The sequence below is a fragment of the Gouania willdenowi genome, chromosome 13, assembly GCF_900634775.1.
Source record: "Gouania willdenowi chromosome 13, fGouWil2.1, whole genome shotgun sequence".
In the NCBI taxonomy this organism is placed as follows: domain Eukaryota; kingdom Metazoa; phylum Chordata; class Actinopteri; order Blenniiformes; family Gobiesocidae; genus Gouania; species Gouania willdenowi.
Genome location: NC_041056.1, coordinates 9,014,907 through 9,027,390, shown reverse-complemented (window position 1 = coordinate 9,027,390; position 12,484 = coordinate 9,014,907). Strand labels below are relative to the sequence as shown.

General features: G+C 38.0%; 1 protein-coding gene across 9 annotated transcripts in view; it reads right to left on the bottom strand.

The window, feature by feature from the left end:
* robo2 (roundabout, axon guidance receptor, homolog 2 (Drosophila)) overlaps positions 1 to 11,968 on the bottom strand; it is a 401,621-nt gene extending 389,653 nt beyond the window's left edge. For all 9 annotated transcript variants that reach the window (XM_028464058.1, XM_028464066.1, XM_028464064.1 and 6 more), the window contains exon 1: positions 11,545 to 11,968. In XM_028464058.1, the coding sequence (XP_028319859.1) occupies positions 11,545 to 11,668 (124 nt within the window). In that variant the 5' untranslated portion in view covers positions 11,669 to 11,968. The remainder of the gene's footprint in view (positions 1 to 11,544) is intronic.
* Positions 11,969 to 12,484: the final 516 nt, after the last annotated feature.

The window sequence follows — 12,484 nt, the reverse complement described above, 5'->3', positions numbered from 1 at the left end:
AATGGACAGAAAAAGTAGTCAAAGGGGTTCAAAGTGTCAATATTGGAACAATTAGTTTAAAAAGAAATGAAATACAGTGAAAAGAGGTTAAAAATGACAATAAGGGGTCAACATATGCAACATTAGGTTGTAAAAGTGGTGAGAAGGGTTTATTAGTGTTGAAAATGTCTTGAAAGTGGAAAAAATGTGCAGAAAAGACATTGAAATTTGATGGAGAAGTAGCAGAAATGGGAGTAAAGAAAAAAGTGAATAAAATCGGCTAAACTATAGCAAGTTTGGAGTTGCATAAAAAGGGGGGAAAAAAAGCAAAAATGGGGTCAAATTGTTCCAAAAATATTCTTAGTTTTTTAAAGGCGTCTGGCTACCCCCTCCCACTGTCTCGAGTCCCGAAATAGTGTCCCGACACCATGGTTGAGAACCGCTGCCGTATACAGTGTTGCTGTATTGTAAAACCTATGTGTTTTAAAGGCCTGCTTTTAAAACACCAAAGCTCTTTTAATTTGTTTTTAATTTTAAGTAAAGAATAAAGTATTAGGATATAATGCAGAGATCACCCCAATATGGATTCCAAGTATACTTCACTGTGTTTGAACGTGTGCATGTTACTATAGCAGGAACAGGTCATGTTTGCCACTCAAAGTGAAAGGATTAGAACACTTGGTTACGTGTGGAAGTAGCTGGGGAATCAAACTGAAGCAGTAACCTAGCTTTGATGATCTGACAGCATTTTAACCTGAAACAAAACACTGCACATCACTTTTTTGCTATACACATAAACAAGGCTTTTCAAAGCATCGTCCAAATGGAACAAACTGCCTCAAGCAATCACACAATTAGCCACAATCCACTTTTTTTTTAATGGGTATTAAAAAAACAAAGCATCAAGGCACCTTTTATTGATTTGTTGTTTTTGGATTATTTAGTTAGCACTGCATGTGGCTCCTAAAGTCTTTATTGACTGATGTTAGATAGGTCTCCTTTCATCTAGTTTTAATTGTTATAGGGCTTTAAATCGACATGAACCTTTAAAAGACGAGCAGAAAGCAGCTTTTACGGCCGACACCAAAGGCTTAGAAAAAGATTATTATTATACATCCTGGAGCCCCACCGATATGGAATTTTTAGGGAAGAAATTGGAGGCTTTAGAAAACAATATCCATTGTATCTGCTAATAATTTATGCATCGGTCATTAGCACAGAATGTGTACATGAACAGCAATTCTTCTAATGCCAAAATTTGATTCTCACACAACACTAAAGTACTAAATTAAAATAGGGAACTTTAATTAGTAACACTTTCGACATAAGGACTGTAAAGAACAAAAGGACTGTAAAGCCACTGATGAATAAGAAAAAGTTGTAAAAAAAAATGTATTCTGGAATACAAAGTCAAAATGAAATCGCTGGAGTCCATCGTGTTTATTTTTGCTGCCGTTTTGCGTAATTGCGTCATTTTGTGCGTTTCTATTTTCCTTTTTTGTAATTTTGTTGTTGTTTTGTAAGTTATTTTTTATTTTGTGTGTGTTTGTTGTTGTTTTGTATAGTTTTATGTTATTTTTATCTGTTATTTGTAGTCATCTTTTGTCTTTTTGAAGTTGTCTTTTGTGCATTTTTTTGGTCAATAAGTGTATTTTCCTGTTAGTTTTTTTTAAAAATATTTTTTACATACCCTTTTGTGTATTTTTTGAAGTTATTTTTTGCGTTTACTTTTGGAGGCCGCACAAAATTAGCCCGAGGGGCTGCACGTGTAATTTTACAAATTATAAAACTCTGCAGAAAGTAGTAACATTGAATGTTCACTGTTTCCTGCACAGGCTTTGCTGTCGGCATCCCAGTTCCACGCTGGCACGGGAAGCGGCTTTTGCTTGACACACAGCATTGGACAAGACAGTAACATGGAACATTTAGAGGAGGATGGAGAGGGTACCGTTGCACTAGGCTTTACCAGCTGTGATAATGATGTATAATTTAATTGAAGGCTGTGCTTCTATCCTCCACAGAACTCAAACTGTTCCTCTCTTGTCAATGCATTATTCAGGCTAATGGTGACCCTGAAATAGAAAAAAAGCTTCTTATCTCTTTAAAGTTTTATTGCGGAGAGCAAAGAGAGGTAAGGAGGTATATCGAAAGAAAAGCGAGTTAGGGTAAGGTAGAGAGTCTTAGATAAGGTATTAAAAAAAAAAAGGCTAACAGAGCATGCTTTAGGAGATTTTCTGTTTTAGACTATGACAGCATCCACTTCCTGGCAACTGCTGAAAAATGTATTTGGACAGGGACACTATCCTTTAGGGCGGACGTTTGTGGGAAAAAAGAATTTCAAAATAGTTTTCATCATAATAATGCTTCAAACGCAGCTGGAATGCTCTGTTTTGATGTCATTCTATGACCAGAAAAACCATGCAATCATTTCCTTTATGATCATCCTCCAAACCATTGCCTTCCTCTTCAGTGAGCAAATGAGAAAGTCAAGCCATGACGTTTGCAGTAAAGCAATCATGCATATACTGCACCACCACTACTACTGCACATTCACTTTTCCCATACGTGGTAAAGCAGAGATGCGACAAAACGCAGTCAAAGCCACGTCAGAAAAGGACAGGGTGAAAAGGTCCACAACCATTAAACTCGTCCACATCTATCCGTCACACTAAGTTGTCATATTTACAGTCTGAAATTCAACCATAAAACACTGTTATTCCAAAGTGTAATTTCCTCCGCAATTAGAAGTCAGCTTCATGAGAGGACGGGTGACTGGAATGAGGCAATTAGGCTGCGCTGGATATGGCAAAAGGGTTGAGGTTGTGATGAGCAAGAACTGCAATAACAAGTGATGGCACTTTACCCATTTACTGAATCAGATATTCTACTGACTCACTCAGCACTAGAGCCCAACATCACCATCATCACCAATCCTTCTTTAGATTAATCAATTATGCAGCAGCTCCTTTTCCTGTTTTAAAAAATCATTCTATCACTTAATACATTATGAAAGGTTAGAGCGAAGATAATAAATTAAAACAAATACATTTTACAGCATTATGTTATAATTGGCTACATTTAATGCAGCGTAATATAATAGATATTTTGACTGGCAGCCAAAGTCACATTATTAAGATAATTATGTAACAGCATTTTTATGGTGAACATAAAAATGTGTTGATTTAAGCGGAGAATGAGATTGGCATTTCTCCTCACAATGATGTCTGGGCTTAAACAAAAATGAGTCAAACCTCTTGATAAAGTTATGACAGCAATGCATGTTTTGTTATTGCAATTAAATAAATGAATGTATTTTTTTTTTTGCATCATTGTGACAATCACCAGCCCTCCCTAAGGAAGGGTAAGAGATACTTTATTAAAGGGAGGGGGGAGGGGAACAGGGAGGAGAGACTCTAGGTGGGAATCGGAAAAGGTGGGGAAGAGTTGATTATTTTAAAGTGGGAGTGAGATGTGATGTTGTAGTTGTGCATAGTGTGCTTATTGTGTTGCTGAAAATAATCTGACTTTTTTCACCACAGCTGGCCTGAAAAAATATGTTTACATATGTATATATACTTTATTTATTTGTATTCTTATTATTATACTATTATTGTTGATATTTTTACACCTTATTTTTCTTTTGCACATTTTCTCTGTGTAGTCTTGCTCCTTTTCCCGCATGTGTAATTATTATTATTAGTGTTGTTTTTAATATGCCGCTTTTCTAATTCCCCCTCCAGGTTTAGTCAAGTATTTTCTGATTCGGATAGGTTGAAATAAATGTCAGTTTGACTGAATGTTCAGTATGTTATTCCACTTTTGTTTTTTGATAAGGAAAATTAGGAAATTAAAATCACGATAAGCAAGTATCATGATTGAAATTGAATCGGGACAAAGGCATATTGTATTATTATTATCCATTGTCATTATTAACACATATTCAAAAATGTATTATATGTAAAAATTAAATACTGACAATAAATCCTCGACCTCGCCCAGAAACAATGCCTCATGCACAAACGTGCACTAAGACAGTGGTTCCCAAACTTTTTCTGCTGCGCCCCGCTTTTGAAGAATGAAAAACTCTCATGGCCCTGTAAAAAAAATGGGTCAAAAAGTGAACTTTTTTTGAAAAAAATACAAATGTGGAATATTCTTCTTCTAATCTCATTAAATAACTTAAATATACATTTGCAATTACATATTTCAGAACAGTCATAACACTCTTTATTAATAAAGTTAAAAGAAAAGTTTTTCATGCTCAATCAAACATCTCACCCCAATTAGACATGACACGTTTCAGTAAGTACATAAAACATTCTCATCATTTGTTTTGTCAACAGATATTATTTGATTGAACAGTAACAATAAAGGGTATTTATCCAATGAAAAATGTAATAATAAGGGAGCTATGTCATACTTTAGTATTTAGTATAAACATTTATACTCATTTTTCTTTATCAAACATTTTGTTCAAAAAAAAAAAAAAAAAAAAAAAGTTCTGCCTCACTTTGTAAATGTGGCATACATGGGATGTAATGGCTTTGTCAACAGTGAAATTAAATCATACATTTATAAAAATGTCCAAAATAGCAAAGAAACATAGAGTGAGTGATGTCCTCCTTCCTCCATGACATCATTTCCTGTGTACTCTGCCCCCAAGACACAGGCCAAAACACATTCATTTAAAAAATAATGACACTGACTTCATTTTTCTGTCAGGCTGTTTGTTGCTTAGTCCCTCTCCCTATTTGTTTGAATAATATTTATAACCCTTCAGCCAGTTCTGACTTCCTGTTGGGGCCAGGGCACCAGTGGCGTATAGGACGGGAGGGGAAGGAAAGGGGGGTGGTAGTCCATAAATAGTCACTCTTAAAAAAGGCTTTGTAAAAACAATGGACTAAAGTAAGAGGGATAAAAAAAAAAGTGTTTTCCTATCTTATCTTAACAATAAAACAACTAATAATGTCAGTGTCAAGTTTCCATCTGGTTAACATGGATTAGAATGCAACAAAACACGTACAAAATCCCCAGTGTCTCAAATAATCAAACAGGAAGCTGCTTGAGCACTTACTAATTTCAACCTAGAACATTGCAAACTAATGTATTACCTTCATGCACACAACAAGAATATTTTAAATTACATTCTGAGAAATGCTAGTTCGTAGCACTAACGTCTTCTCCGAGCTGAACAAAAAAAACGACCCAAGACCCAAATATCCTCTTTGCCAGATATTAGCAGTTATCTGGATCAGTGATTCTGATCATGGTGCGATGATCATTCACACTTTAAAGGCTTGGAAGGAATTTCTATCAACAATAATAACTATACAGTATCATATTTTTGAAAAATCAAGATTAAATGCAAAATCCGGTTTCCATCCAGATGAAACCATCCCGACATAACTGGGTCAAATTTCATAAAGATCAAATTACGAATCGAGATGTTGATTTTTGAAATTTCGACAATGGTGAGAGATAGGGATTGATCCAGAATCAATTCAGCAAGTTCATTTTGTCTTCTTCTTTGAATGTTAAGGTTTTGTTTATTCAGTTTTTATCAAGTTTTTTTCAGGAAATTTTATCCCCTGACATGTTTTGATTGTCCATTTGCCAGTCTTCCTCAGAGGTGCTTGCTTTAATGTACTCTGAGGTTGGCCACGCCCAGAAAGAACTTATAAGGACACATGCATACATCAGAAGATGCTTTCCTTATGAGAAAACTCATACATTTTTAAGGACTCTTCCATGGCCTAAGGTCTATTTTTGGTAACATTTTTGTCAAAACCTGAATAATATAAGACGACCCAACATAAGCACTGAGCACCCAATGTCAAACCCCTAAACTTCAAAAAGTACAAAACACTAAACCTGAATCAATAATAAACCAAAAAAAAAAAAAAAACAGCTCAAATGTAGCAATCACACAATGGACTCCATCAGTCTCAAGTTGGTCTAAATAAAAGCTAAGTTAAAGCAAGCTGGGAAAAGTGGCCATTTGGTGGTTATCAATGCTGCATATTGTGTGTGTGTGTGTGTGTGTGTGTGTGTTGGTCCTGTTATAAACTGTTTAGGGTGCACAATGACTTACCCCCTGATTTAACTGAGCTGGGATAGTCTCCAGTATAACTGTAAAGGGGTTGGTCATATTGAAGATGAGAAAAAATAAATCTCCACACAGTCTATATTGGGGACAAAGAGGCAATAACTTTTAGATAAAACAATCACACATTGCTTTTTTTGGTTTGCATTTGTCATTAAAACACGACATGCATTGTAACCATAGGCGTAACTATCAACGGTGCAATGCACAGGGGCCCAGGCGCCGTTAAAAAGCATCGCTGTCCATATATGCCCGTTTATGTGAATGAAATAGCTCAAGGTGGGTCGGTATGGTAACGCTTAGTGGCTGGTATGGGAGGGAAAAATGGCCAATCACCTTGACACCTGCCAGTCATGATGACTCACTATGACTCATTCGGCAAAAAAAAAAAAAGTAGAGCGCGAAAGAGGAAAGAGAGAAAGGAGCAGGATGAGAGTCAAGCTAAAATTCTTTACTCAAACCCAGGCAACAGTTAGCATCCCGTTTGAAGCTAGCGCTAGCTTGCCGGTTAGCTTCCCTAAACGCACGGCATCATCAACACTACCACCGCATCCTGCTTCTCCGGGCGGCCAGAAGGAGAGACTTCCCCGCCACCACCGTCTCAGAGGTCGGACTCGGCTGTGCGACTTTACAAAAAACTATATAATAGCCATAAGATGAGCTTTTACTGAGTTAGTACAGCTTCTGTTTGTTTTGAAATGGGATTTAAACCTATAGCAATGCACTTGTAACCTCATATGTGTGAAAATATGTTTTGCGACCCTTATAGTAAATGTTCTCTTCAGAAAATGAAAGGTATTGTTTACTTGATTTGATCCATTACACACAATATAGTTCACCTCTTTCTCATTGATTTTGGATAGTTGACAAAAACTCATTTGTGAAAAATGTGCTCTTAAGATGCATTTATTGAAGCAAAACAAGTAAAGACAGATAAAGATCTTGTAATAAGATGGAGGTTTCACTCGCTGTGCCTGTGTGTGTCCAAGCGTGTGTGTGCGTTTACTTGTGTTTAGGGTGGGGGCTCAAAAAAAAAAAAAACATGATGTTACTCCACTGATTGTAACCTATTGAGGACATATACATTTTTTGAAAACATTCTGTGGCCAATTAAGTCATTTTTCAGGGCGTAGTTATGAGTATTTATTTGTGCAAATAGAACCAAGTCTTTACCAAGTTATGCTAGATATTACCACTGTATTAAAGGATGCTGTGCTTATCCAATGCGACCTTTGTTGCAAGGGAATAATTATAATATAAATATGAAATATCTCAATGATCACTAGGGATGAATGAGTCTTGGTAACAGAAGGACACACTCAGAGGAAAAGGGCAGAACAAGAATAAACAGAGGGAATGAGAATTATGTGATTACAGTGATTTTAGAGTCTAATCTTTGTGCTCAGATGTTAAGCACACAACCTCACTAATGCTTCCCTATTTCTCCTGTAATTAACTCTCCAGATTTATGCACATTTATGCACTGTATATTACATAGCTATATTATAAATACAAATGAAAGCAATTCATTTAAACAATCACACGATAATCCAATGATTCAAATCATTTATGGTTAAGATCATTTTGAGAAACCTTTTAAATAGTTGCTTTGTTGTTTTTGGCAGCTTTGACCACCCAATAGTAATTTTCACAGTCGTATAACTTGTGCAAACATGGTTTGGTGTGAAGGTCCATAGCAGGCTGAGGCTATACAATATTCCAGTGTGAGTAGGAAGTGCTAATATTAATTCCCCGTCTCTTCGGCTGTTCTCTAAATCTGATACTGCTCTCACCATCTTCCCAGATGGCCAGATACACTCAGCTGTAGATAAGAGGAGTGTGAATGTTTTGTCTGCAATAGGTGTTGGTCACTTGTTTTTTTAAAACCATTATTCTTCTAACTGGCTCCCACAGCTGCCCAGTGTTAAGTCAATGTTTGGGGGGGAACATTAGGAAAAAATAGCCTTGTTTCCAAACTCAAGCATGTCCACATATCGTTTGTCTTCATGGGCTTTTGTTAACACAGCCAGGCTCCTCTCCACCTGCTACTGCATTCACATTACCGTTTATTGTAGTTTTGGTGGGATTGTAATACAACCTATTGGATTTCCCTCCTATTGCTAGGTCTACTTCAATCTGGATGCTTGCACAATATTAGATATGGAGGCTCTCTGCAGGAGGGGGTATGAGAATATGAGAGGGAGGGAGAATTGGATTCCGAGCAATGTCACACATCATGCATATGTAGTAAATGGTGTGGGGTTATTATCACATGACGGTCAGAAAAAAGTTCTTCATGTTTCCAAAAATCAGAATTAAGTTGAACCGCCGTCGCCGCTACTCCACGTGGTGTTAATTTAGTGGCTACGTTCTTCATATACACTGTTCAAGGGTGAATGAAAGTCAATGTAGAGTCACAACATATTTAAATTTACTCTATTCATGGACTGTTTAGAAACTGCTGGCATTTCTGCATCAATTTTTATTACGTAAATTTTATACAGTCTTTTGTTTGCTCGATGTTGAGTAAAAACCTTCCAATTCAAGGAACCAGAGATTGGGTACATTTAGGGCAGGTTCACAGTTCATCCCAAATAGGTAAATAGAAGTCACATTGTACATAGAGAAGCAGAGGAAGAATATCTATAGAGTGGTGATGCAGCATGTACAGTATTTACATTTTCACACCATCACAAGCTGCCATCGTAATAACAATAACATTATCACCGTAATGAATTCAGTCAGATGCAAACATTCTAAGCCTCTGAAAGACGTTTATTAAGGAAGAACATTCATGGTGTGTTTGAGCCTGAGAATAACATTAAATCATGCTCAGAGGAGAACATGGAAACTCCTCACAGAAAGTCTTGAGTGTGAATCTGCAGCCTTCTTTTAGTGAGGAAGCCTGATATAAAATCATTCAGTATTGATACACATGATCTATAGTTATATCAGAGGTTACGTTAAACTCTTTCCGTGTCCGTCATTTTGACTGACGGGGGTCATGAAAATATACATAAATATTATATATCAATAATTTTAATCAATATTTACTTGAATTTACACAATTAGGATTTTTGGGCTGATCACAATCAGTAAATTAAAAAAAACAAATGATCACAGATACGATCACATGAGTCGGGATGGGTACCGAATTCCATACTTTTTTAGGTACCGACTGAATTCCTTCGGTATTACCTGGTACCGATTCACGAAAAATCAAACTGTACCATGTTTGGTACCTAAACGCATCTTTGTGACTATGAGGGAGTAGAATGAACACAACATAGCATCGGGTTCAGTAAAAATGGCTGATAGTAAGCAGTCGACAGTATGTCTCCGTTTTTTAAAATGCGATGCAGACTATACAAAAAACATGACGGGTGTAAATGTGAGCTTCACTTTGGCACTTAAAAACCATTGTATTTACTCCCCTGAACGGCGAGCTGTGTCGACTATAAGGGAGATGGAGATCAAGCTGCTTAGGCAGGCGACACAAACTATGTCTGAAGCCTCCGTCAACGGAGCATAGAGATATTTCCCGGTTCTGTGGCATTGCAAAACTCAGCCACTCCACCCTGACTAAACTATGAATTTATTTTCACTCATAGGTTTTCAGTGATGCGTACCAATGCGAGTGAAATGCTTGTACTATAGAGCCATGTCACGTAGAGCGAACCTGTCGGTGGTGTGGAACGTCTTCGTAATAAATTAGATGGATAAAACAATGCAATGGGAGCATCTACAAAAAGTTATAACACAACAATGACGTCATTGATTGGATCGGAAAATCAGATTGACGGAAAGCTTAATATTTAGTGGGAATAAGCTGAACAGAAAGTCCACATCGTGTCATCACACATCAAGCAGGTGAATACATGGAACTTTTTTCCACAGTGACAAAAACATTGACTGTGGCCCCAGTAGCTACATATGAACAATGACATTAAGCAACTGCACCTAAAATATGAACAGTTCACCAGCTTTCAGATATTTTCGGCAACATTTAAAAAAAAAAATAAACGATGGAAAATATTCCGATATAACAAATCTTAAGATTAAATTAAAGTTGATCATTTACAATGTGCAAATTGTAGAATTGCTCGAACTTACTTACGTACGACTTTGATGTCACACTAATTGAACGTGAACCAGTCAATTTCACTCTGTCTACACCAAGAAAAGAAGACTGAGAAGTTAATCCTGAAGCAATCATATAAAAACTGTAGGATTTATGAGACTTTTTTAGCTGTAAAAATAAGTAAATCATAATTAAACACGTTGGGTTGCCATCCACAGAAGGGCAGTGGGATGATTTGTTCATCTGTGCACCGTTATGGATGGAGTTCACAGCTTAATTACACCCGGGGAGGTCACCGCCCTCCATTTCACCGGAGGCCAGTGATAGCTGGGGATTTTATAATGTGTTTGCTCATACCCTTGGCTGACATATTGCTGATTCACTTCTGTGGGACAAAAAACTATTTAAATGATAACATTGTTATTATTGTAATATTTGGAAAAGAAAAACAAACTGCTTATTTCATGAGCAAGTAAAAAAAAATACCCATGACACTTGAAAAATGTGTTCGCTAATGATGTGCGATGGCGAGAAGGGGCATCAAAACACTACAAGAAGATTTAAGAAGTAGTACATGTGAAGAAATGTAAAGTAGGGAGTGGGTGAGGCAGAACAAGAGAAAAGCAGCGAGGAATCATTAAATAGATCACGGTGATGACACGGCCGCTTTGAAGGCGCACACATCCTACTGAGTGTGAGCTTTCAGTGCAAACAATGCCAACTAGGCTGCAGGGAGCATCCATCCATCGGCTTCCTCACCAAGAACCCTCTCTAAGATTAGAGGTTCCTTTAATCCGACAAAGGGGATTAAATGCTACAAGAGAGGCAATAGGACCGCTCCCACGGAGAGTCGGGGATGAATTATTTACACCTCGCCTCTACCTCTTCAAATTCAAAATTTTACTTCTGAGACACCGGTGTTGTCTTTCCATTCAAACCTTACCTTTGAGGTAGCACAGATCTATGTGATCTCATACAGGACTGACTAACTACCAGTTTACCCAATCATAAAGTGAGGTGTGACATTGAGGATATACCAGAGGATTTCAAAATAAATTTCAGAAGCACTAAAGACAGAAGCAATACATAAAACATAAGAGCTAAAGTGTTTCGAAAAGTTGGACATCACTCTGTGGTCTTTAGAGGTCACGTGTTTAAAAAGATACCAACTTTTATCACAACCCCCCCGCTTCATTGAGTCACTTTTTTGGACAGAAACAGCTCAGTTCAGACTTCTTTATCCAGACAAGGTCACTGTAATTCTGAGACAGTCCCACGAATGATCATCTCAAGATGTTTAAAAATAACCCCCCCAAGCACAGAGGTTCTCCCTGAATCACAACCCTGCATGAATGAATTATACATGCTCATCATCACTTACCGCCCTTGTTCCATCTTCCTTTAGTCCTTGCCTGATAGGTGAGGCCAGGGCAGCCAGAAAACACCACAAGAAAAAAAACAAGTTCAAACACAGAAAGAAATCCAGACTTTGACCTGGAAAACATGTCCAAGAGTAGCTGGCAAGCCGAGTCACTTTCACATGGCTGTGTTTTCTCCTGGAGCAGCGTGGCTGAGGCGCATGGTAAGCCACGCGTGGGCTGTCATCAGTCACACTGGTGTCAGCAGTGGCTCTCTCGTCCCACCACCATGCTGCCTCAGATGCCCCGGCTGGGTGCTGCTGGTCTTCACTGCTTCTGGAGAACCGCTCGAGCCCTCATCTCTGGTGTCGGCGAGCTGTGCCTCACCCGAGGCGCGGGAATCAAACGAGAACACACAGCTTGCCATGCGCAGGCTGAGGCACGGCTCAGCTTCGCTCAGCACAGTGTAAAAAGGAAAGCTGCTCTCACTCAAGCTCACACTCTCCTCTCTCTCCTCCTATCCTCTATCTCTCCACTCACTGCTGCCACCACTATTGACGCTGATGCTGCTTTTGAATTATTTCCTGCTCTCCTTGCTCTTGGTTTCCCCAGGAATTTATTCCTCTGTGCTCTGTCTTTTGCTTCGAGCTTCACATCAAGAGGGTAGACCGAAAAAAAAATAAATGGGTGGAAATCTACCTTCAGCACACGGGAAAACGAATGCAAAGAGTGACTGTGTGCTTGGTGAGAAAGGATCGAGGAAAGGAGGATTCATGTGTATAGAGATGTTTCTTTCTACAAAACAAAGACTATTTCAATCCTACAGAGAACCATAACAAAAAAGGAAGTAAGAAATGTGTAAGAACATTTAAGTTTTTAAAACTCCCATCAGAGTGGTTACTTTAGTCGTTTTGTGAGGCCTTGGAAATATAATGGTTAACACCACTACAGCCTCAGCCTTGC